This window comes from Notamacropus eugenii, chromosome 4, assembly GCF_028372415.1.
Source record: "Notamacropus eugenii isolate mMacEug1 chromosome 4, mMacEug1.pri_v2, whole genome shotgun sequence".
Classification (NCBI taxonomy): Eukaryota; Metazoa; Chordata; class Mammalia; order Diprotodontia; family Macropodidae; genus Notamacropus; species Notamacropus eugenii.
Window position 1 is genome coordinate 244554099 of NC_092875.1, and position 25231 is coordinate 244579329.

The 25231-nt window shown below is 35.6% G+C and overlaps 1 protein-coding gene across 4 annotated transcripts in view; it reads left to right on the plus strand.

The window, feature by feature from the left end:
* THOC1 (THO complex subunit 1) overlaps nt 1–25231 on the plus strand; it is a 63676-nt gene that overhangs the window by 25373 nt on the left and 13072 nt on the right. Inside the window, exons 7-17 of one of the 4 annotated variants that reach the window (XM_072604344.1) lie at nt 1252–1347; nt 8015–8097; nt 9237–9310; nt 14923–15031; nt 15977–16108; nt 17515–17615; nt 20047–20113; nt 20332–20382; nt 20478–20548; nt 23914–24030; nt 24706–24775. In XM_072604344.1, the coding sequence (XP_072460445.1) occupies nt 1252–1347; nt 8015–8097; nt 9237–9310; nt 14923–15031; nt 15977–16108; nt 17515–17615; nt 20047–20113; nt 20332–20382; nt 20478–20548; nt 23914–24030; nt 24706–24775 (971 nt within the window). The remainder of the gene's footprint in view (nt 1–1251; nt 1348–8014; nt 8098–9236; nt 9311–14922; nt 15032–15976; nt 16109–17514; nt 17616–20046; nt 20114–20331; nt 20383–20477; nt 20549–23913; nt 24031–24705; nt 24776–25231) is intronic. The other 3 variants (XM_072604345.1, XM_072604346.1, XM_072604347.1) reach the window with 3 other exon arrangements.

Genomic DNA, 25231 nt, shown 5'->3' on the forward strand with positions numbered 1-25231 from the left:
ATTTAGATTTGCGGGAATTATTTAATACAAGAAACAAAAATCTTAGCATTTACACCTTGAAAATTTGGATAGTGACATGCAAAATATGGCATAGTTTTATTTCTAGACAACGAGGTATAATGGAAAGAGCACTAGATTTGGAGTCAGAAAAGACCTGAGTTTGAATCTTGTTTCCATACTACCTTTGTGACCATAAACAAGTCAATTAGTCTTTTTGATTTCTGTTAAATAGGGATAATAATACCTACTTCATCGTGTTGTTTGGAATCATATATTTAAAGCACTATATAAAATATCAGCTTTTACTATGGTTATTTTGCAGCTTCTTATTTGTTAAAAATACTTTTAACAGCCTTAATATTTCAGGAGATTATAGCGCCAATGCTGTACTCACAGCAGCCACTATGGATATGCAGGCGTATTTCCAGGGTAAATTTGCAAAATATAAACTCTCTTCCTCAAAGACAAAGCCAGAATATTTATTTAGATACCAGAATGCCAATTCTACCGTGGTAAAAGAAATCTATACCTGTTATCAAAGCAGGGAGCATGGCCAACCCCAAGCTTTCCCTCCAGGCCTCCCCACCAACAAGCTTCCTTAGGCAAAATCACTCCCTCTCTCACTCACCCTAGCTGCTCTGCTCTGCCTGCTCTTTCTCTCAGCTACACCCTTCCTGCTCCACCTGTTCATCAAGCTCCTTCCACCATGGACTTCATGTGACTCAAGCTGTGGGCTGGGCCAGAGCTCAAAGCATGTCCTATAGACTTATTAAGGGGCAGGGAACATCTTCAAATTCCCTCAACATTACAGAGATTTAGAGTAATTCCCCTAGGGTAGTTGTTGTCAAACATTTTTAATCCATGGGAAAAGTGTTCCACAGACCATTTACTCCAATTCTTGCTCCTGAGATAAATAGAAACAGTAAGGGAAATGACTTTGAGAATAGGGACTACATTTTATTTTTCTGTGTATATGTTAATCATAATGCATTGCATATAATTTTGGGAAGTAAGTGATAAAATTAATGAGATGGCATTGATTACTAATAAATTGTATCTTAATCAAAGCTAACATCCATGCTATTTTAGATAAGAATAAATAGGGGGACCTTACAGACCACACTTGGAGAACTGCTGCTTATGGAAGAATATCTTTGACAATGTAGTTAACTAGGCACTTTGGTATGGTTGTAATAAATACAAGGTCCTCCTTTGTTTCTATTTTGCTTTCATTTCTATATATTGTTTTAGATCTCCTAAGAAGATTGTCAAAGTCCCAGAATACAGTGTTCTGTGGAAGGATTCAGCTTTTCTTGGCCAGACTTTTTCCTTTGTCAGAAAAATCAGGTGAGATTTTTACAAATTGGAACAAAGGACTTAATATCTGACTTTTGTACAATTGTTAAATTTATTGTTGTCTACTGTTCCTGGTAATGGAACCTTAACAAAGTTATTAATCATAATTGTGTAATTTCTTAAAAGGCATAGTAGAAATGTTATTGCTTGCTATTGTTTTGTTGGTAGATAAAGCCTATAGAAAAAAATGCCTTTTCTTCCTAAAGTAAAACCATTGGCTCCTTTTGTTGAAATTTTTAGTTAAAATAATGTCTTTCATTTTAATTGAACCTTTATTTTCAAAAATATTTTCACATCCATTATCTTATATCTTCAAAATTTCTGTGACGTAATTTTTTCCCTACTACTTTTTTTTCTAAGGAAGTAAGAAAGTAGTTGAGGCATCTGAATAGTCAGACTCTTAAGCTTTTGGGCTTATATATTCATGGATCCTGAACCAAATTTTCAAACATGGTTTCTACTATTCTCCATTGACTTCATCAAAAACGAAAGTATATGTTAATTAATTTAGAGTCTCATTATATTCTTTGTAGAACATCACTATTCACTCCTCCTTTGCAAAGGATATTGTATAAGCTGTAGTAATCTTCATTGTGATCTTTATAGGATCATAGATATTTTACAGATAAGAACACTGAGGGTTGAGAGCAGGTAAGTGATGTGCCTAGTATGTAAGTAAGAATCTCAGACAAGATTTGAACTTGGATCATCTTGATTGCATGCCTAGCACTCCATCAAGTGAGCTATCTAGCTGCGTTTGTTTCTTCATGCTTTCCCTGAGCACTTCAAGAAAAGATGACTTGATATATCATGCACTGACTTTCTTACTTCCTTGGATGTGTAATGAACTCCTTTTTGGCATTTCTTTTATTCACTTCCTTGAGGAATGCTTATGAGCTATCCAAATATACAGTTTATGAACCTTTACATCTTTATGTGCTGAAGCCTACAGAGAACTAGGGATGAACTCCAGGGAAACCAGCTTATACCAAGAAGATTTGTACTTGAAACTGAAAGAATAACAAAAAGAGATGAAGTTTAAACAAGTGGGTCAACATTTTTGTAATTCCACAATAGTGAAACCCCTACTTTTGGACTACACTCTCCTCTGTATTCAGTGTGCCTTTTGAGGAAGTGGCAGAAAACACTTCAGCTGAAGGATTAAGGAGATGCAGTTGGACCTTCATACAGAAGAAACCTGTGCTCATAGGGTGATAGCATTTGTGGGAATCTGTTCTCAAGATACCTCAAAGAAGGGGGAAACTCGGAAGAATAGAAATAATCAGATAGTATTTACCAAAAACAAAGCTAAGCACTTAGACACTGCTAGCCACTAGTCTATCTAAACCCTTTCTTATTGGCCTCAAATCATTTTGAGAATGAATCTACACAGACATTGAAGGCACCCTCAACGAAAATGTGAGAAGAAATAACTTATTTCACCAGATTAAGGGTGACACACTTTAGATTACAACTTTTAAAAAATTATATCTTATTTTTATTGCTCCCTTTTATTTTTATATCATATACATTTTTTAATGTAACCCTCCTCCCTCTCCCACCTATCAGGTCATCCTTTATGATAGCAAAGGTTTAAGACAGCTAGGTGGCATGGTAGATAAGAGCACTGGCGCTGGGATCAGGAGGACTTGAGTTCAAACCCAGCCTCAGACACTTAAATAGCTATGTGACCCTGAACAAGTCACTTAACCCTACTTGCCTCCAAAAAAAAGTGAGAAAAAAATAACAAAGGTGTTTTTTTTTTAAAGATATAAAAGGGTCGATTAACAAAATACATGAACCATATCAGATAGCATATACAATATTCCACATGGTTCCCCACCTGCACCTTTTTTTTTTTGAAGCATGCTTTTTAACTTTATTTTTCTTAGGTGTTTGTGTGTGTGTGTCCATGTTTTTCTTTTCACTTTTTAAAGTTAATTTATTTTAGTCAATATTCATTTCCACAAGATTTTGAGTTCCAGATTTTCTCCCCATCTTTTCCCTACCCCCCACCTCAAGATGGCTTGCATTCTGATTACTCCTTCCCCCAATCTGCCCTCCTGCCACCCCCGCCATGCCCCTCCCCCTTGCTTTCTTGTAGGGCAAGATAGATTTCTATACCCCATTGCCTGCACATCTTATTTCCCAGTTGCATGTAAAAACAGTGTCTAACATTTGTTTTTAAAACTTTGGATTCCAAATTTTCTCCCTCCTTCCCTTCTCACCCACCCTCATTGAGAAGCTAAGCAATTCAGTATAGGTTATACATGTGTAGTTGTGCAAAACACTTCCATAATAGTCGTGTTGTGAAAGACTAACTATATTTTCCTCCATCCTATTCCACCCCCTATTTATTCTATTCTCTCCTTTGACCCTGTTCCTTTTCAGAAGTGTTTGCTTCCATCTACCTCCTGTCCTTTCTTCTGTCATTCCCTCCCCCATCCTCTTTCCCCTGCTCTCCCATAGGGTAAAATAGTCAATTCATTGTGTATGTTATTCCGTCCTTAAGCCAGATCCAGTGAGGGTAAAGGTCACTCATTTCCTCTCGCCTCCCTCCTCTTCCCCTCCATTGTAAAAACTTTCTCTTGCCTCTTTTATGTGAGATAATTTGCCCCATTCTGTCTCTGTTTTTCTTCTCCTAATATTTTCCTCTCACCCCTTAATTTTCATTTTTAGATATCATCCCTTCATATTCAACTCAGCCTGTGCTGTGTGTGTGTGTATGTGTGTCTGTGTGTGTGTGTGTCTGTGTGTATGTATTTTCCCTCCAACTACCCTAATCCTGAGAAAGGTTTCATGAGTTACACATGTTAGCTTTCCATGCAGGAATGTAAACAGTTCAACTTTAGCAAGTCCCTTAGGATTTCTCTTTCCTATTTACCCTTTCATGCACCTTTTTTTAAAATACAGAACTACATCTTGTAGTAATAAAATGATCTGAGATACAGAGAATCAGATACTACTTTGTTGGGTGATTTCAAGAAAACACTTCAATTACAACAAAGCAGCCTTAAATGCTTTCTTCAGACAAGATGTTCATGTACATACGTCATAGTCATCCATAATCTCATGATAGACTTGAATACAGAGATAACTTTCTTCATTAATCTTTTGAATGTTGACACAAATAAGATATTGAGCAGGGAGATAGGTGGCCTGTTAAATTAGTCCATCGAGATGGATAAGGCTGTAAATTGATCTTTCAGGCTATTGACTGGAATATGGTTCTGGAATGCTACACCTAATTCAGAAAGCATCGTAGTAAGAGGGACAGGAAGAAATCACATTATTTATATATGTAGATATAGGTATACTCTTGAGAAACTCTAGGAACCAGGGAGTTGGGAATAAGATGATGATACAGCATAGTGGAGAGCATTTGGGTAAAGATAAGAAGCTGAAACACAAGTAATATTATCAACAAAGAATACTAAAGACCACCTTGTCAGAGGTGAGCCTTATGATTTTGATCATAAATCTGGCCTGGCAACATAGTACACAATTAGTGAGAAGCTTAAACAGATAGCTATTGGAAACACAATATTTCTGGCAAAAGCAGAGCTACTGTTGATTTCTTAATTAAATGATAACTTGATCTTTTAAAAGATGGAGGCACCAATGAGAGTAAGTGGTTTTGGACATTGTGGAAAATTATTACTAAACCATTTCAAATTTGTAATAGAAAAGAAGAGGAAACTCAGGCATGGTCTGACATGGTCTAAATAGGTTTCAAGATAGGGTTACTTCACAGTAGCTTTCCAAAGATAGGTAGGATTCTTTGGACATATCTACAGGGGAAACCAGTCCAAGAGGAACGGGAAGTTCTTAAGAAATATATTCTGAAGACACAAGATCATTTCTGATGAGGAGTAAAAAGATGGTTTATTTAAAGATGATAATATAGATACACACAACTCATGGACCAACTTAAATTTTTAACATGTGTATTTTTAAAATGTAAATTAAGTAGAGGCAAATTGTAAAGGAAGAGTGCAAAAGCAAGTTATGGTTCTTTAAGAATGGTGACAAAAATTCTAACGTTCAGATTGGTGAAGGCAAAGAGGATAGGAGTTAGCTGAATTGAGGAAAAGAAAAGGCTCAAAGAAAGGATAGGCTGCTGTTGGAAAATTAAGGCTAAAGGGAGAGGGTTATTTACCTTGGAGAAAAGAGTGATAAGACTGCTGGAGCAGTCTGGAATAATAATAACAGACAAGAAAGCGTCTCTCCTTAACTCTTAATTTTGCTTCTCTTTTTTCTGTTAAGGAGAAAAGTATTTGTACTGGAAAAGACAACAGAATTGACTGATAGGGAACTCATTGCCAAATATAACAGAGAGATAGTAAGAATGACCATAGATGTTCATGATTCATCAAATACATCAAATACAGCTGACCTGTAACCTAAAATAGTAAAAGAACTGGTAGATGTGATTACTAAGCTATTTACTGTCATTGATCTTTGAAAAATCTTAGAAGGGTCCACCTTCTGCTTTTCAAAGAAAAGAAAGAGAACAGATTCTGCAATTTGTATTTCAGCAAAATTGACTTCAATTTCTGAGCACAAGGAATTCATTTGAATATTTTAAAAGGGAAGTGGTGATTAAAAAGAACTAACATGTCTTCTTCAAGTATAGATTATCCTAAACTAATCTTTCTTTTTTTCATGTTACTAGGTCATTGGGACACTGTAGATTCATCATGCAAAGAGCATTTGACAAATTCTTCATAATTTTCTTAAAGGATAGATAGGGAGGACTACTAGGTGATAGTTGAATGATCAGACTGTTGAACAAGTAGTCAAATAGTTTAGTGTCTCTAATGAAGTGCCCTAGGGATTTATACTTGCGCCTGTGTTTGTTTAATATTTTTATCATTAACTTGGATTAGTCATCAGATGCACAGATAATACCAATTGGTATAGTAAACATGCTGAATAGCAGAGTTAAGATCTAAAAATACCTAGACAGTCAAAAATGTTGAATCAGAACTCATAAGATGAAATACTTTTGTTTTTTGTCCAGACCTATGATTTCATCTACATGCATTTCAACTACATAGACCTCCTGATATGGAAATTTAATTCTTTCGATACAGATGACCAACTGCTTTGTAACCTAAAGTCTTAGATAGCTGAGGGATTTGAAAAGTTAAATGATTTGCTTATGAGCACTCAACTGGTGTGTGTCAGAGACAGGAACTGAACTAAATTCTTTCTGGTTCCAAATTCAACCTTCTCTCCACTTACTGCCTCACAAGATAAAATTTAAAGAGAGAAATATAAAGTCTTATACTTGAATTCATAAAATCATCTCTGCAAGATGATTAGGTAGTTCATCTAAAGATTTGAGAGGGTTTAGTAGACTGCAAATTCTGAGTCATCAGAGCGATATGATCTTCGGTTACATTAAAAGAAGCATTAGTCATGACTAAGGGAGCAATGATCCCTCTTTAGTTTGTTCATGTAGATCATATCTGAATAATGTATTTAGATCTGGCACCACATTTTAAGAAAATTCTGATAAAACTGGAGATTGACCAGGATAATGAGAGTGACCTTGAGACTATGCCACATAAAGATCAGCTAAAGAAACTGGTAGGTTTTGTCTGTTTGTATTGGGAGTTATAACATCTGTCTTTGAGTGTTTAAGAAGCTGTTATGCCAAAGAAGAATTAGCATTTGTTTTGCTTGACCCACTGGGCAACGTTAGGAAGAAGTGAAAATTTAAGAGATTTTACATAAATAAAAGTTTCCTAACAATTGGAGTAGAATGAACTGTGTTGCAAGATAGTAAGTTTCTCCCATGAAATGTCTTCAGTCAAGGGTTTGAGTGCTCAGTTGGTGTCTGTGTAATAAGAAGAGATTCTTGGTTAAGCAAAGGCTGGACTAGATGCCTTCTGAGGTGCCTTTCCAACTCATTCTTTGATATCTTCCTCCTCCCACTCACCCCCCCAATGTCTTAAAAGTGGGCAAGATGGGGAGCTTCTAGGTATGTTGAGTAAATCTTTTATGCACGATTTAACAAAAAACTTTGACAAGAATCACACAAGATGACAAGATAAGATAATTGTAGCCAGGTGAGCTCCATTACTCAGTACAAATCATGAATTCATCAAAGTATCAAGTATCTGGAAATGGAGCCAGGTATTATCTGTGAGAAAGGTATTATTGTTTTTGTTTTTTCCTTTGAGGTGAGTATAAAGTGAAAGTAGGAATTTCAGCAAGGAATTTCAGAAAATAGGAATTACACCCTGTCATTTTTCAACCTTTTCTGTTTGCAGTCCATTTCCATTATATTTCAGATACTTCGTAATCTCTCTTCACTCCAGAATTGGTAATCTACATAGAGAAGCTACTCTTAGTATTTTCTGGTTTTCTAAAGCTTGTCCACTATCTAAAAGTAGATAGTTAAAGAACTAACAGGTTTTCATTGAAGATACCTCTTTATAAAGTAAATTTCAAAAGGGATTTGCAGACCAGTGGCTTAGTTTTAATTTTGTCTGTAAAGATGGTAGTTTGATTTTTAGATTAATTTGCTGTTGTTTTAACTTTATATCATCTTTGCCTTTCCTGCTACAAGTACTTTGGGTCTTTCAGTGTTTTGATACCAATAAGCTCTTTCATTATGACATACATGTTTTTGTTTATTTTTAAAAAGGCCTTAACTTACAAAGTCAGTTTAATCTTGAAAATGTCACTGTTTTCAACACCAATGAACAAGAGAGCACCTTGGGTCAGAAGGTGAGAACTGTTTTGAATTTTGCTTGCTGAATATTACAAGTTTGTTTTTAAAGGAGGGTTGGTATCAATTAGGAAATGCATTTTTACTGAGCATTAATTAAGTATTACATTACTTAAGCATTAGCAAATTTTCTTTTTAAAGATTTATAGCATATTAGTCTTAAACTTGGAAATTTCTGGTACACTTATCCTTCAGGTGGGGACACTATTAAAAACAAACTAGAAAACTGAGACTGATTTTGATGCATAGCTCAGGTGCCTAATCTGTAGTATTATACTAATAGTTATAATGGAGTCTATACTAGCATATACATTATTGCTCTAGGAAACCATTTAGTGCTCTAGCTTGGGAAACCAGGAATTCCTTCTTCTGGATTTGGATCCATTTTGAAGGTTAGGATGGTCTATGAGGAAAAAAAAGATCAAGCCTTTTCCCATTGTAAATTCCAGGGAACAATTCTTTTTCCTTGGCTAGCAACTGGTTACTTCTCTTTCAACTTTTTTTCTCTTTTAACTTCTAATACTTTTGCTTTTTAATGGAGATTTTTTTTTTTTGTCCTCTCCTGGTCCATGTTTTGTAAAACAAAAATCAGTTCCATAGCTTCCCCTATGCTTTTAGCCCTGTTGTCACTGAAAACACTACCTTGGACAGTCAAATAAGGAGATGGGGGGGATGGTGGTGACAGAGGTAGTGGTTCCAGGAAGCAGCTAGAAAAATTTGAAGGAGAATATCAGAAAAATCCCAAACAGTGGAAGTAGGGAGGAAAAAATGACTGTGACCACTGGGCATTTGTTACTCATCATGCATGGAAATGACTCGTGTCATGGATCATGGTCTTGAACTTGGGGACTAGGAGGGAACATATAAATCTGGATTCAGTGTAGCTTAAATCATCTTTTTCTCTTCATGACTACATTATAGCCTTTTAGCATGCCAAACTAACATGATACTTCAAAGATCATCTCACCCTGAAGTGTTAGGCATTATTTATTATAACTCTAATAGGTGCCTACAATAGCTTATAATATTTTATGATCTCCAAACTGCCATAATAGTGGCTGCCTGTTAAATACAGTGGTCTAGAATTCTAGCATTGTTCACGTCCCTTAAAACCAGCGTTGTCTTTTTCTTTTTAAAGCACATTGAGGATAGAGATGAAGGAATGGAAGTGGAGGAAGGAGAAATGGGAGATGATGAAGCTCCTACAAGTTGGTGAGTTTGGGGAACTTTTATTATTGTCTTTATTATAACACTATGACCTTTGCATCTTGCCAAGTACTAGAATGGATAAAGAACCAGAGCAGAGGAAAAATTGCTTTTAGGGAAGGTGTTAGGGGGCTAAAGACACACACCATCACCTTAAAGTTTTGTAATGTGGCCTGGGTAGTGAATGTCAGAGATAATAATATCTTTGATTAATATGACACTTTTTATTTATTACTCTCATATGTTTCCATAGGAATGTTGTTATAACAGGGGGATAGATTCTATACTAATATTATTACTGAACTAATAGGGAGTGGCAACTTGTGGCACTTCTAAAAAGATTTTGAATGTCATGACCCAGCCACTGCCACATCATTGTGAAATAGCTGAGATTTGTCTTTGGTCCCTTTCAAAGGACTTCTAAAAATTGCCACTTTGGTTTCTCAAGCTCTCTGTATCTTTCCACACCCTCTAGCCCCTTGTTCCAGTAGTTTGAGTGTAGGTTAATAATTGTTTAATGTGTGTCCCCTCATGGGACTTTTTGCATTTTCAAAAGGGATTCCCCAGGGTTATAAAAGGAAACAAAAAGAAATATAGGGCATCTTCAGCTCCCCAATATTATAGCAACATTGCTCTAAATTAATCTCCTCTGTGCATCTACCCTTGGACTAGTCTTGAATGTCTTACTTTGCATCAGCTTTTCTGGTAGATGCCCTTCCTGTCCCCAATCCCAATCAGTCCCTCATTTTCCTCACAAGGTTGTGAATAAATGAGGACTTAGAATCATAGAATTCTAGTTCTTGGAGAAACATTAGAGATCATCTGTTCCAAATCCTTAGTTGAACAGACTGGGAAGTTGATTTTGTCCATCATCTTAACCAATCATTCCAATCTCCTTTTCCCATCGAGAGCTTTTGTTAGGAAGGAGCAGAAAAGCAGATGAGTTTGTTTTCTTTCCATTTCTCCTTTGAGAAGCAGCATGGTATGACAAAAAAAGAAAGTTTAACTTAGAGTTCATTCCCAACTCTAGTATCAGTCAGTTAAATATCTCTGGGTAACCTTGGATTAGGAAAGGACTTCAGTGAACATCTGTTCTAATCAAGAACACTTAATCAGGAATTCCTTGTACAACATAACCCCAGAATGGTCACCTAGACTTTGCTTACTGAAAACCTCCACTGAAAGGGAAATGACCACCACCCTAGGAAGCCAGTGAATTTTCAGATAGATCTCATCATTAGGAAATTTTTCTGCATATCAAAACTAAATCTATACCTCTTTGAAACTTCCACCGGTTGCTCTGAGTTCCTCTGTCTTCAGGAGCCAAACAGAACAATTGTAATCCTTCTTCCACATGATAGACTTTCAGATACATTGACAGCTATTTTTTATCTAAGCTAAATTTACCCAGTTCCTTCAGCTGATCCTTAGCTGGCATGCTTTCACCATCCTCTTTGCCCTTCTGGATGCTGTTTAACTTAACTTAGTCTATCAGTTTTCTTCCTAAATCGTGTCTTCCAGAAATATTCACAGTACTTTTTGATGCAGACTAAGTTTGAGTTAGAGTTTGACTTTGATGTCATACTCTTAACTCATACTGAGCTTTCAGTCCACTAAAACGCTCAGACCTTTTTTGGGTGAACCATTACTTTGCCACAGTTTTCCCATCTTTTTCTTGTTGATTTTTTTACACCAAGCAAAACACTTGACAATTATGTTCCTATGTGAGTCCTCCTTAGGTCCTTGAGATAGGCAGAAAGGGCCTGGAGGGGAAAGAGGATCACTGGTTCTGAGTTCTGGAATCTGAGAATGTGGGAGACAGCATAGTACTCCATGGAATGAGCAGTTCTGAAGTGAGAGAACATGAGTTTAAATACTGCCTTTGATGCTTCCTACCTGTGTGAAGTTGGGCAAATCACTTAACCTCTCTATGCCTCATTTTCTTCACCTATAAAATGATGGAGTTAGACTATGTGGCCCCTGAAGGCTCTCCTAGATCTGGATGTTATCCTGTGACTAAAGTTCAGATCCTGCCTCTTTTACATAGTCCCAGTATGACTATGGACAAATCATTTAATTTCTAGGACTCCATTTCTTTAACTGTGAAATGAGGAGATTAGTCTAGATAATGTCCTCTAAGATCTCTTCCAATTCAAAACTGTGATTTTGTTTTTCAGCTCTTTCCCTTTTCTTCCTTCATCTCTTTAAGGAAGACTTGTGATCTTCACAAATTTCCCCTCCCCTAAATCTGATCTCCTTCACAATTTCAGAAAACCTCACAACTTCATAGTTCTTTCTCCATCTAAAGCTCTTATGTTCTGTCTCCCACAGTCTTCCAACACAGCCAAGACAAATTGCATGCCATATGCAATATAATTGTCAAGTATTTTGCTTGGTGTAAAAAAATCATTTTTACAAGTAAAAGATGGGGAAACTGGCCAAATAATGGTTCACTCATAAAAAGTCTGAGTGTTTTAGTGGACTGAAAGCTCAGTATGAGTTAAGAGTGTGATATTAAAGTCAAAATCTAATTCAAACTTAGTCTGCATCAAAAAGTACTGTGAATACTAATATCCTAGCTCCTTGGGTACTATTTCATATAAATGAATTTTTAAGATAAATTTACCATTTGTGTCAAAATTTATTTAAAAATCATTTTTGATGAAATCTTTCTAAAATGTATTATACCTTACTTAAACAAAGTTTAGTTGGAAGAACTCTCACAGGCTGTCCAGTCTAAACCCCTTATTTTATAGATGAAGAAACTAGACCCATGGAGGTTAAATGAATTGCCTAAAGCTCACAGGTAGTAAGTAAACTTCAAGACCAGAAATTGAACTAGGTCCTCTAATTTCTATTTCCTTGGCACAATGCTACAATTGAACTTTTAAAAATTCAAGGCAGGTCATTTTCTTCATCATCATCATCGTCATAGCTGATATTATGTAGTGCTGGTAAGATTTGCAAAACCTTGGCAAACCTTCCCTGATTTTCAGATTAGGTAGCCCAGTGAGGTAGGTCCTATAGGCATTATGATCCCATTTTGCAGTTGAGAAAACTCCAGATCCTGAGAAATGAATTGACTTTGCCATGATCACGTAGTAAGTGTCAAAATGAGATTTAAATTCAGTACCTCATGACTGTAGCTCCAGCATTCATTCATTACCATACCATACTTTTTTTTTATAATGAGCAATATAGTAATACCTTTGGTAGATTTCAGGGTTCACAGGGCTTAGTAAATGACTCCAGACTGTTGTGCTTTTTTAAAAAGTAGTTCTTCTTTTGTATAGTTCTTTTCTCTTCTTAGGTCCACCTCTTTTCTACCCTGGCTCTTGAATGAGAACTCGCGTTCAACCAAATTGCTTAAATTGTTTCTCGTAATTTACATATCATTCTAAGATACTGAGCTCTAGAGCAGAGTCTGACAAGGTCTTCATACCTTTCCTAAAGAGTAAAGTGCATAGACTTCATAATTCTTCCAGGCTATTTTCAGTTATTTATAGCTGTATTCCTGATAGTCGAGGTTACTGAAAATTTGACTTCTAGGAACTGTGGAGTTTTGCGCTGAAATTCTGATTCTGAATGTGGGTGTGAATATATTCACCAAATATTGTTTTTTTACTTAAGGATTTGGAGTTTTGCTTGCCTAATGTTCCTTGTGCATGGTGTGATTGAATTAATGTGACTGATTTTTTAATGAAATACCTGAATTTATACATCCAAATGAGTGCTAGCCTTTAGAGTAGTCACCTTGAGGAGGCTATACACTTACTCCAATGATACTACCACTGCTCAAAACATTTTTGGAGTTCATCTTTTGGTATTGCCTTCAGAAACACACAAGAAATTCATTCTTATTCCTTTATAGTTGCAGCTTGTTTTGGACTGAAAATAACAGGACCCAGCTACAGTCTGAATGACTATACTCACCAGATTTTGTTTCAAATGTTCATTGACTGTTTCCAAAAATAAAATCCATCTTCAAAGGAAAAAAATTGCCTCCACTGAGACTATTAAAAACAAAAATCCAAATTGTTCTGTAAGCATCAAGAGAGGAGATTGGAAAATGTTTTGAGGAGTGTCAGCAGCATTTGAATAAGTACATGGCCTTCCAAGGTAGCCACTTTGGAGGGAACGTAAGTTCTGGAATGTTTGATTAAAAACTTAATAGTCATACTACATTTAAAAGAATTGTATATATTGTATATAAATTCATTTTTGGCACCGCAGACATGTAGAATAGTCAATCAAAGAGTGGGTATTTTTGTAATTTTTAAAAAGCTTTACAAAAGTAAGGACTTAATTTTGTCATAATCCTAGCCTGTCTTTGAATTTTAAAAGTGAAATGATCTGAAAAATTAACGGTTTCCCTCTTACTGTAGGGCTTCTAGTGAAAAGTGGATTTCTGCTTGTTAGGAATGTTGTTGAGGGGGATTCACACTGAGCTATAGGTTGCAGTAGACAGCCTCTGCAGGTTATTTCCCATCCTTAGATTCTGTGATCACTAGGCAGCATAATGTAGTGGAAAGATCACTAATCAGGAAACTCAGTCAAATCCTAGTTCTCACACTTACTAGCTATCATCCTGGGTAGGTCATTTAACCTTTCTGACCCTCAGTTTTCTCATCTGTAAAGTGGGAAGAGGGTAATAATACTAAATAGTTTTGAGAGACAGTGTGGTATAATGGATTAAAAGGTAGCTTCAGAGTCAGGAAAACCTGAGTTCAAGTACTATACTTCCAACATTGTGGTTGTGTGACTTCTCACACATTGCCCTAAATTCCCCTTAAGGATTCTCAAAGAGCCAGTCTGCCTTAGCAAAAGAAGTTTGCTCAGTAGGTGTTCCCTATACCCATGAAATCACAAATCTGGCCTTCCATTCTTCCCCTCATTCCTCCTAATTTGCACCTACCTCACATGATTGTGAGTAAAGGCCTTTGTAATCCATTACACCATGGCTATAGCCACAGGCTCTATACTGAAGATGAAAATAAGCAGCTGCACCCATAATCTAACTTTCTGTTTATGCCTTGATCCATTTTACTACAGCAAACTTACAGCCTGCCTACTTAATGTACAAGCTACTTTGTAAGATGTTGGTTGTATAAATACAAAAACGACGTCTTAAAAGGAGCTGGGGTGGGAGAATGTGATTTGTATCAGACATATGTATGTGTCTGTATGTAAGTAAAGTTTTATACTTCTGAAATTGATTTTTTTTAAAAATCCAAGCATAAACTCTGGAGGGCATGGATAGACAGTATTTCATTGAGAAAAGGTTGAAGATTTTGGTGAACTGCAAATTCAGTGTGAAACACAGAGGTATATTTGGGTTTGATTTAAGGTAAAGCTTACTAACATTTAGAATTATCCAGAAGTGAAACAGGCTGCCTTGGGAAGCTGTGAAGACCTCCCCATTCACTTGAGGGTTTTCTTCAAGTGAAACCTAGATGACCACTTCTGGTTTATGTTCTAGAGAAGAGTCTTATTCAGGGACTGGTTGGACCAAGTGACTTCCATAATCTTTTCAATTTTGCATTTCTGTCATTTTATTTGCCTTAAATACTTTCTAAAGAAATAGAACGATATTATTAATATACTGTTTGTTTCTTTAGCTCCATTCCAATTGATTACAACCTATATAGAAAATTCTGGTCCCTTCAGGATTACTTCAGAAATCCTGTGCAGTGCTATGAGAAGATTTCATGGAAAACTTTTCTCAAGGTAAATTGCTTCATTAATTTCATGCTGTTATTCCAATTTTTTGTAGTTTTCAGAAGTTAAATTGTAATTACTATTTGAGCTGTTGTTCACATGACATATATTAAGGAATGATTTTAATTTGTTTTGGATTTAAAAGTTCTAGTTATAGCAAAAATGTGAATATAATAAAAAGAGCATTGGGCTAGACCATTTACTAGTTCTATGATCTTGGACCACCTTAACCTCTCTGTTTTTTCATTGGGAAAATGAATATAGTAATATATATTCTGTCCAATTCATAAAATTATTGGGAGAATCAAATGAGACAGTGGATGTGAAAACTTTTTATAAATTAAAAGCACTATGCAAATATAAGTTAGCATTCTCATGGTCATGTTCAAGAAATGTTTTACTTAATGATGAAATTAAACTGAAGGGGGGATGGTTTAACAGCAACTTTACCATACTTAGAGGTGATTTGATATTGCTGTTTATTTTTTCCTTTTATATTTTATTCACAAGAAATATTAGAGTAAAATAGTTCATCAGATGCTAGATATAGAGTTGGATGGATGCTGTGAAATGAGCTCCTGAGAGGCTGAGGGATCTGCCCAGCATCACACGTCTATGTAGAATTTGAGCCCACCTCTTCCTGACTCCAAATGAAGGGTTCTCTTCTACTTCATCAGTTGTTGAAACAGTTTCATCAGAGGATATATATAAAATATCAAAGCTTTTCTGCAGTTTGTCCTATATCCTAACTATATAAGAAATTAAAGGAGGGAAGATTTTAAAATAGTGAGAAATCTTATTTGATTGATAACTATCTCAATCATTTTTTTCTATGTTATAATATATAAATAAGCAGTCAGTTGCCAGGAAATGTCTGTTTTTCTAATAAGTACAAGGAAACAGATTATTTGGTGACTTGGGAAGATAAAATTCATTAGTATTTTCATTTTGCAGTATTCTGAAGAGGTTTTGGCTGTTTTTAAAAGTTATAAACTGGACGATACTCAGGCCTCAAGAAAGAAGTTAGAAGAATTGAAAACAGGAGGAGAACATGTATATTTTTCAAAATTCTTAACAAGTGAAAAGGTACAAAGCCTTTATTTTCACAAATATCCAACTTTAAAAATTGTCTTTACTTTTTACCACCTGATATCTGTTTCATACTATATTTAAGTTGGTTAAATGTGTTAAGTAATTGTGTTTAGACAGTACAATCTGAAGAAAGCTGCAGTTTCTATTTTATGTAAATAGTTTTAATTTGAACTTGCAGGATGGACATGTCGAGGAAAGATTGGTTCAATTTCGTGTTTTGGGTTTTTTTTTAATTGGACTAGAAGACATTTTAATATTAATTTCTTTTGAGCTTCCAAGTTACTTAAACTAGGCTAAGAAAGTCTTTAGAAATCTACACTAAATAAACAAGGATATTTTCTACTTAAAGTTGCTTTTTTAAATATAAGTGCTTGTTTCTTAAGTGCTTGAAAATAATTTTAGGTTGTTTAATTTCCTTTTATTCTTATTTACACAGTTTATGTGGCAAACCCTTTGTTCACAGATAATTCATAGCTAAATTTCAGCCTAAGTCCTGTTTTGAAAGTTCTCTCTTATCACAAAGTAAATAATGAAGTCTTGCTATTTTCATTTATAAGAAAAGCATTTAAAGTATACTTGTTTTAGTAGAGAGCCAGAATTCATAATTGACAGAACTTCAGGGCTGGAAGGTACATTATAGACCTATTCAATTCTGTTGGTTTACGGAAGAGATTAAGGCCCATGTATAAGTCTTGCTAAAGGGCATATAATAATAATCTTAAACTGACTATAAGAGAGGTTGGAAGTCATCCAGAAAGAGGCAACCAAGAAGGCGAAGCACTTTGAGTTCCTAACATATGAGAATTGATCAGGGATATTTATGCTAGGGAAGAGAAGACTTGTAGATGGAAGGAGGAATAAGAGCTGTCTTCAGCTATTTAAAGACTTGTCATGTGGAGAAAGGTGTAGAAGTTCTCTTTGGCCCTATTAGAACCAAAAGCAGTGGGAGGAAGTTACAAAGAGGAAAGTAGTAGGTTTGATGTCAGAAAAAGCTACATAAATATTAGAGCTATCCAGAAATGAAATGGACTATTTAGAAGCATTATTTTTAGACATCTAAATCTTTCCATTAGCCATCTATACAGATACTGTATTTTACCTGGTTTCCTTTTATGTTAAAAGATGAAGTTCATACTTGTTGATTTTCATTTGAAACTTAAGATTTCTGCTCAGTCTATGCCCAGTTCTCAGTACTCTGGATAAGAAAAATTGCTAGCCATTAATAACCATATATGATAAGAAAGAGGCCAATATATTTTCTCAATGGATTCTTCATTGGTGTATTATTCATCTTTTCTGTAGCAGAAAGCTATAAATTTAGGCCAATTTTGACTTTTGCTATGCTACACAAAGTCAGTATTGTTGTTCTTCTCCTGTGTTTATCTTTTGTGTGCATACAGCTTATGGATTTACAGCTGAGTGATAGTAATTTTCGTCGTCACATCCTTCTGCAGTATCTCATTTTATTTCAGTACCTCAAGGGGCAAGTGAAATTCAAAAGGTAAGATTATTGTAATTATTGAATTACTTATTAACAGAAGTCTGAAAAATATAACTAGAATTACAAAGTGAGGTTAGCTGTAAATATCATTGGACCTAGGTTGCCTCATGTTTTTTTTCTTTCTACTGTATCCAGGAGTCCCCTTTATGAATAAGGGACACAGAGCAACCATATGTTTGCAGTGGATATTTGCTATTTTAATCACTAGGAAATTGAGGGTGTCTTGCCAGAATAACTAGAAAACAGGGATTTTTTTATCCAAAATTGTATTGCTGTTGTAAGGAAATGGATTTCTAAGGGTTGGGTTATGGTACATGTTTGTTATTGTTCTATTTGGGTCATTTCTCCCACCCTAGATAGTTTAGGAACTAGCTCTCTAGAGCTAGTTATATATGTCATTGATCATTGATCTGAAGTACTCTTCCTTTTCCCAAAAAGGGTGAGGTAGAAACTGGTGACTACTTTTGGTTTGGAGAACCCATGAAATTTAATACCAGGATCTGAGTACTTCCAGGAAAAGATCACATCAGTAAATGGGCAGATCCAGGAACCAAAGGCCAAATACATATTCCTACTAAGAATCTGTAGTATGTCATTTTACACTTATCTTTTAATGTAATCTGTTCATATCCTTCTTAAGCAGTGGGGATCTCCAAATTTTCTGGGAGAGTACATTTTTTAATGATAGGTGAATATTCTAGATCTAGCCTTAAGGAATAGCCCTATATCCCTATACCTTCTTCTACCCAACTTAGGTCAGAATAGTAGTCTCGCTGTTTGGTTTTTTTTTTTACCTCAGCTTGTCTTCTCTTATGGGCCTTATTCATACCTCTTCCATAGCAACTCCCGCCTTATATCCCAACCCAGTTCATGGCCTAACTCAGTAGTCATGAATTTGGCGATCCAGCTAACTAAAAAAAAAAGTCTAAGATTATCTCCAGATAAGGTAGTTTTTTAGCCTTCTTTATTTACATATTTCAGTCTCATAAAATGTAATCAAGAAGTATTTTCTATTATAAGCATTTCTAACCTCAGTTAAACAAATTCCCTCTTGTCATGTCTATAATTGAAATGAGAGAATGATTATTCACAGCTATTTGTACTGCAGGCAAGAGCCTGTGTAGTATTACTGTGAGCACTGGTAAAGAGTTTAACTGCCCCTGCTGGCTTCCTCAACTGAGCAGTCCCCCTGACTTAGACTATCGATAGGAATTAGTAACCACTTAAACATAATAAAATTATACTTAAAATTGTTATGGTTGAATGTTTATTATTTTTGAGCTGCTGTAAACAGCCTCAGCTTCTATCAGAGGCAGGTACATTTTTTTGTATATTTTCTTTTCATTCCTACAGAAAAGAGGAAGAACAGGATTTCTTCTAAGTACCAACAGCATACTTAGAAAAGTAAATTGTGTCTTTATGCTCTGGTTGCTTCTCTGACTATTTTAGCAATAATGGCTATGAATTAAGTACAGAAAATAAAAAATAAAATATAGTATTCACAAATATATGATAACTATAAATTTTATATTCTATTTTAAGAATGCAGTGGGGTGGACTAGTCTTTGATTTTATTATTGTGATGCAGTTCCAGTGTGTAAACTCCTTTCTCCAATACAAAAAACAACTAGAGAAGCAACTCATTTGTAACTTAGAATTTTAGAAATCTGCCTGGTGGGGGTACTAAGAAAATTTGCTTATCATGGGGCAGCTGGGTGGTACAGTGAATAGAACAGTGGGCCTGGAATCAGGAAGACCTGAGTTCAAATAGGCATTGTGACCCTGGGCAAGTCACTTAACCCTGTTTTCTTAAGTTTCCTCATCTGTAAATGAGCTGAAGAGGGAAATGGCAAACCACTTCAATGTCATTGCCAAGAAAACCCCAGTGGGGTCACCAAGAGTCAGATACAACTGAAAGGACTGAAAAACAACAATTTGCCTCATCACACACTTCTAGTGTGCATCAGAGGCAATACTTGAATCCTGCCTGGTCTTCTTGACTTCAAGACTGGCTGTCTGTACAGTATATACCATGCCACCTCACAGAATGCAATAAATTTAGGAAAACTTCCAGGAATCATTTGTCGTATTTGTTACAGTAATGATTTATACTTAGGGATTATTGGGATTTGTTCCATATATAAACCCATATACATATATGTTAAAGCAAATATAAACCGTCCTAGCCAGTATATCAAACTCGGATAGAAACAGGAGTCACATAAACTGAATATAAAGGATCCCTGTAGACTGTATATTGACTTAGAAAACCATATATTAATATTGTTTTGTTTTATTGTATTTTTATTTCTTATAGTTAAATTTATTTCCCAGTTACATATTAATCTTGCTCAGGCCTCACTAGGGAGTGCTGTGGGCCATGAATTTGACATCTTTGTCTTACATTGAGCTCGTTTGTTCTCTTTTCCAGTTCAAACTATGTTCTAACTGATGAGCAATCCCTGTGGATTGAAGATACTACAAAATCAGTCTATCAAGTAAGTTCAGTACAAGACATCAGTGATCAAAGTCTTGGAAATTTGGAGTTTTCTCTGTTTATGAACTAGATTTAACAGTTTCAGCCTCATATAGGAAAATAAGGATAACATTAGTTCAGGTACGGGAGCCACAAACATTTTTATGGGGTCTCTGCCTGTAAACCATTCATATGATGCAGAAAGTTATTGAAAGCTTAGTGTGTGCTTTCTGATCACAGCTACTATCTGAAAACCCCCCTGATGGAGAGAGATTTTCAAAAATGGTAGAGGTATGTATTTTATGTTATTGTTATTTTTGCTACCATATAGAATTTCAAGTATTTCCTTTGTTCAGGTGTTAATCATATTTGTGTATTTTTTCCAGCATATATTAAACACTGAAGAAAATTGGAACTCATGGAAAAATGAAGGCTGTCCAAGTTTTGTGAAAGAAAGGTAAAAACCACAATAAAAAGTATCTAAAGGTATTTTCAGAAATTGGATAAGATGATGATTTTTCCATTTCCGTATCTGTACATAGGTACTTTTATACATCTGTGTTCTCATAAATACAAATACTCCCACAAGCAAGACAAGATTGCAACCCATCCATATCTTCTCATTCTGTGCAACTCTTCTATATCTCTCACCTCTCACTATGTTCTCTACAAAGGGTCTACCCAAAACACTAGAAACCTTTTCCTCTGGATGTCTTGACATAATGTTGATACTAGTAGAACACATGGAGTATCCATATATTATTCCTTGTTTTTATTATATGACTAGAGCACTTCCTCTTTTAGTCATACATCTCTTGATCTTTTATGCATCTTGGTAGATAGTTCTTTGTTGCTAAGGTGCTACAACCTAGCCATATGTACATTTTATGCTTTTCACAGTTGTAGAGTGATCTATGATTATAATTCTTTGAACACTCCTGTTCCATGTTTCTCAGCCATATAGCATCAACTTGGTATAAAAGTCTTGACATTCTTTTCCATTTTTATGTGTTTATTGTCCTGCTTCCAGTTTCATCCCCTCTCTTAGGATGATCGAGCTTAATTTGGTTTTAACAAACTTTCTATAAACTTGATTTTCTCTCCACTATTTTTTGAGAGTCTGGCTATAGATACTTTATGGATTAGAACATGACTCTCACATTAGTAACCAGTCTGATAAAATAGTTAATTTCATTTTTCATGCTAAGAATTGAATAACATAATGTGGAAAACATCTGTGTAATATGTTTAGCACCTTCTAGGTCTCTTCTGGAAGAAAATATTCTTGATACATATTTGTTAGGCCTGTGGATATTTTACATACCATTAGCCTCTTTCAGTTCTTAATCTTGAGCCATATTTTCCAGCATGTTGTACCATCTTGCCTTGTGCCATTTGTGTTACTAAGTATTCAAGCATAGGTTGATTTCATTTGGAGAGGTCTTCTCATATGCTTTCTAGAATTTCTCTTCCATTTTATCCTGGTGCATAAACTACATTTATCTCTATTATGGTTTTTTTTTTGCAAATATTGAAATATGGTGTAAAATATTGTTTCTTCTTGGCTTTGGACACAACAGTAAAATTGTGCAAACTCTTAGCTGCCTTTCCAGAGAGAACAGCATATGAGGCACTCATCTGTTTAGCTGCATCCTCATTTTTGTCTTCTAAGATCAGTTGTAGCAAGACAGTTGAATGATATGAATCATTTCCTTTAGTAGAACATCCCCTTGTAAGTCATCAGACAAGGGTCTCATATTTAGCACTCCAGCAGTTACAGTCATATTTATAAACAGTTTAAAGTTTATGATACATAGTACTCTCTTTCACCTTTTCTGCCATCCTGCCACAGAAGCTAAAGAAGTTGCATTGAACTGAGGGCCATGTTGTGTTTTTCTGTTTCATGTGTCTCGATGATCAGGGAATTTACCAAGTGACAAGTTTACTTCTAGTGAATCCCTCTGAACTTAATTAGGTTCATTGTCAGAAAACAGGCATTTTCTGTTACTGGTACTCAAAGCCATTAAAGATGGTAGAAACTACCAAAAGCTTGTATTCAACTGGCATAGCCTCTAAGAAATCAGGATTGCTTGCATGCCCCATTAATGCATGAGAGTAGGACTTTTATAGACATATATTATATAACTGATATGTATGTGGCATATATCAGTCAGCAGGGATTTATTATGTGAATCATTGGATTAGTTCCTGGAAAATACAAACACTAAGAATGAAATCTTGCTTCCAAGGAGTTTACATTCTTTTGGAAAAAATGAGATGGCAAGGAGGGGAAGGTAGAGGAACAGAATGTGTGAGGTCAGAGAGAAAAAGAGAGAGAACATAAGCATTTATTAAGTGTTTACTGTGTGCCAAGAGATTTGAAATGTAAATACAAGCAAACACGATAGTATCTGCCTTCAGGGAGCTTACATCCTTTTAAATTTAATAGATTTTTATATTAATATCCTTTGTTTTTACATTGCCTAGATAGCCCTCTGATTTATTTGAGGACAAGTTGTTCTTTACAATTTCCCATCATTCATCTTCAGCTGTTTTGTGGTGGGTTTTTTCCCCATTTACTTTGATTATAATCATACATACATGTACACATGTGAAGAGTTTTCCTGGTTCTACTTATTTCAGTTTGAATGAGTTCATGCAAGTCTTTCCGTGATTTCTATATTCATCATTCTAATGGGAGGCCTGAAAGAGGGAGGGCCTTTACTGTAGGGGTGTGGTTTGGAGTTGGTGGCAGGGAAGTGAGGTGGAGGCCTAGATCTATGCCATATAAGGCAAATGCTCACCTTTAAGAGCGTAGTTTGGGCTGGTTCCAAGAGCAGAGTCCAAGATTCCTATGAGGAAAGGACAGGGAGAGAATAAATGTAATTAAATATAAGGTAGTTAGGGAAAGAAGGGAAGTCAGGGACAGCATGAAAGGCTTCATTTAGAAAGTGGTACTTGAGCTATATCCTGAAGAGAGGAATTCTGTGAGTTAGAGATGAGAAGGGAAGGTATTATAGGCACAGAAGACAGGCACTGCAAAGGCACAGAGGTGGGAGAGAGAGTGCATAGAAAGAAGCCCAGTTCGGCTGACCCTTAGTTCAGTAGAAGAAGTAGAAGAAGGGAAATAATCTATAATGAGTAGGGAAGGCTAGGTTAAAGTCTTGTTGTGATGGACTTTAAAAGCCAGATAGCATGTGATCATAGAGGTAATAAAGAGCCATTGAAGTTTATTGAGTAGTAATGTGGTCACAGCTGCTTTTAAGGAAATAATTTTGGCAGCATTTGGAGGATGGACTGCAGCAGGAAGAGACTTGAGGCAGGGAGACCAATTAGGAGGCCATTACAATAGTATATGCAAGAGATGATGAGGACCTGGACTACAGTGGTGGTATCTGTATGAGTAAAGAACCAGGGTCAGATTTGAGAGTTGTTATGGAGGTAGAAATGTTAAGATTTGGCAGCAGATTGAATATGTGAGGTGAGGGAGAAGGAGAAGACAAGGATAACACTGAGGTTTTAAAACTGGGAGATAGGAAGAATGGTGTATGGGTGCATCTTTTTATATTTTATATTTACCTTAATGGGTTAACTCATTTCTTTTTGCCCATTAGTTCTTACTTCAGACATTCCCAAAACAAAACTGTCCTATTAGTTATTGAATTGTTTTATATGATTGCAAATTTTGGTACTTCCTCATCTAAAGCAGTATAATGCATTGATGTAAAACTTTTTAATCTTAAGAAAAGTGTCCTAAAAGTATTTCCTTATCAGATCTAAAATTTCTTCACTTTTCCTAACCACGTATAATTCCAAAAATAGTGTGCGTTCTATTTGCCGTAGACCATCAGACTCCAAGCCTCCGAGAGTTGTACGAAAGAGAACAGCACCGGAAGATTTCCTGGGAAAAGGACCCAACAAAAAAATTCTGATGGGAAAGTAGGTCAGCTTGTCTTCATATCTGGGCCAGAATTGGTAACTGTATATTTGATATGTTTGTTTTTTCAAAGGTACCGTTATAGAATTTTTATAGTTTGTTGTTGCCAAATGTCACTTGTTTGTTTCTATAAGAGTGGCTAAATATAACCTATGTTCCTTATCATGCTGCTCCTGCACCTAGTCTAAACTTTGATTTTTGGAGGTTACTTGGAAAGTCTGTGGATTCTTTCTGCACTGTGTCTTGATGAATTTTGGGCCACATCGAGTCACCTCACTTCGATTGTACCAGGTTGTCTTGATTGATCCCTGTGCTTCTTGTGCTTCTCAACAAGTAAATGCTCATGGATATGTTTGAGAAGAGTTCATGTGTTCAAATACTCTACCTGCTGTTCTGTTTCTCCCAGAAAGGTAGCATAGGGAGAAATGATTTCACTGCTTAGTATAAAAATATTATCAGTGTGATTGACTGAAAACTTGTATTTCCATAGGAACTTTAAGCATTCAAAAGCCATGGTTCTGACCCATTGTGAACTTCGATTATTTTTAGCATCACATTCTGTACATTTTGTTTATTTTTAATGAGTCTCTATTTTAAGATGACCTAAGCTTACATTGATATCTTTGTATTTTTTGACTGAGATAATTATAGGGGTATTTTCCTCTTTTGCTTTTCAGCGAGGAACTGACAAGACTTTGGAATCTCTGTCCTGATAACATGGAAGCTTGTAAATCAGAGACCAGGCAAGTGAAAATTGTCCTATTTCAGTGTAACTTTAACAAGAGTAAAGTCATGACTTTTCTCCTGGTAGCATCAGTCCTTTTTTAAGCTTTGAACCACACAAGAACAAAATTTTAAGATACTGTTGTGAGCAGCAATAACAAAAAGAAAACAAACAAAGACCTGGATTTTCAGAACCATTTATATCCGATGTTTCCACCTTTGTCTGATGATGGGCAAAGTAGCTTAGGGATTTGTGTGGTATTGAATTGTACCTGATTCATAGAGTGAAGTGCTTGGTTTGCTTTTGGGAAAGCTCAGTGTTCTTATTATCTCTGAAGGTAATTTATGGTCCTGAGATCTAATTTACTTAGTTTACCTAGTACATCAGTATTTTCTTTTGATAGTGTGACATTTCTGAATTTTACTTATAAAATGTCCAAATGATTGATGGTCTAAAATAGAGTGAAAATAGAGTGAAAG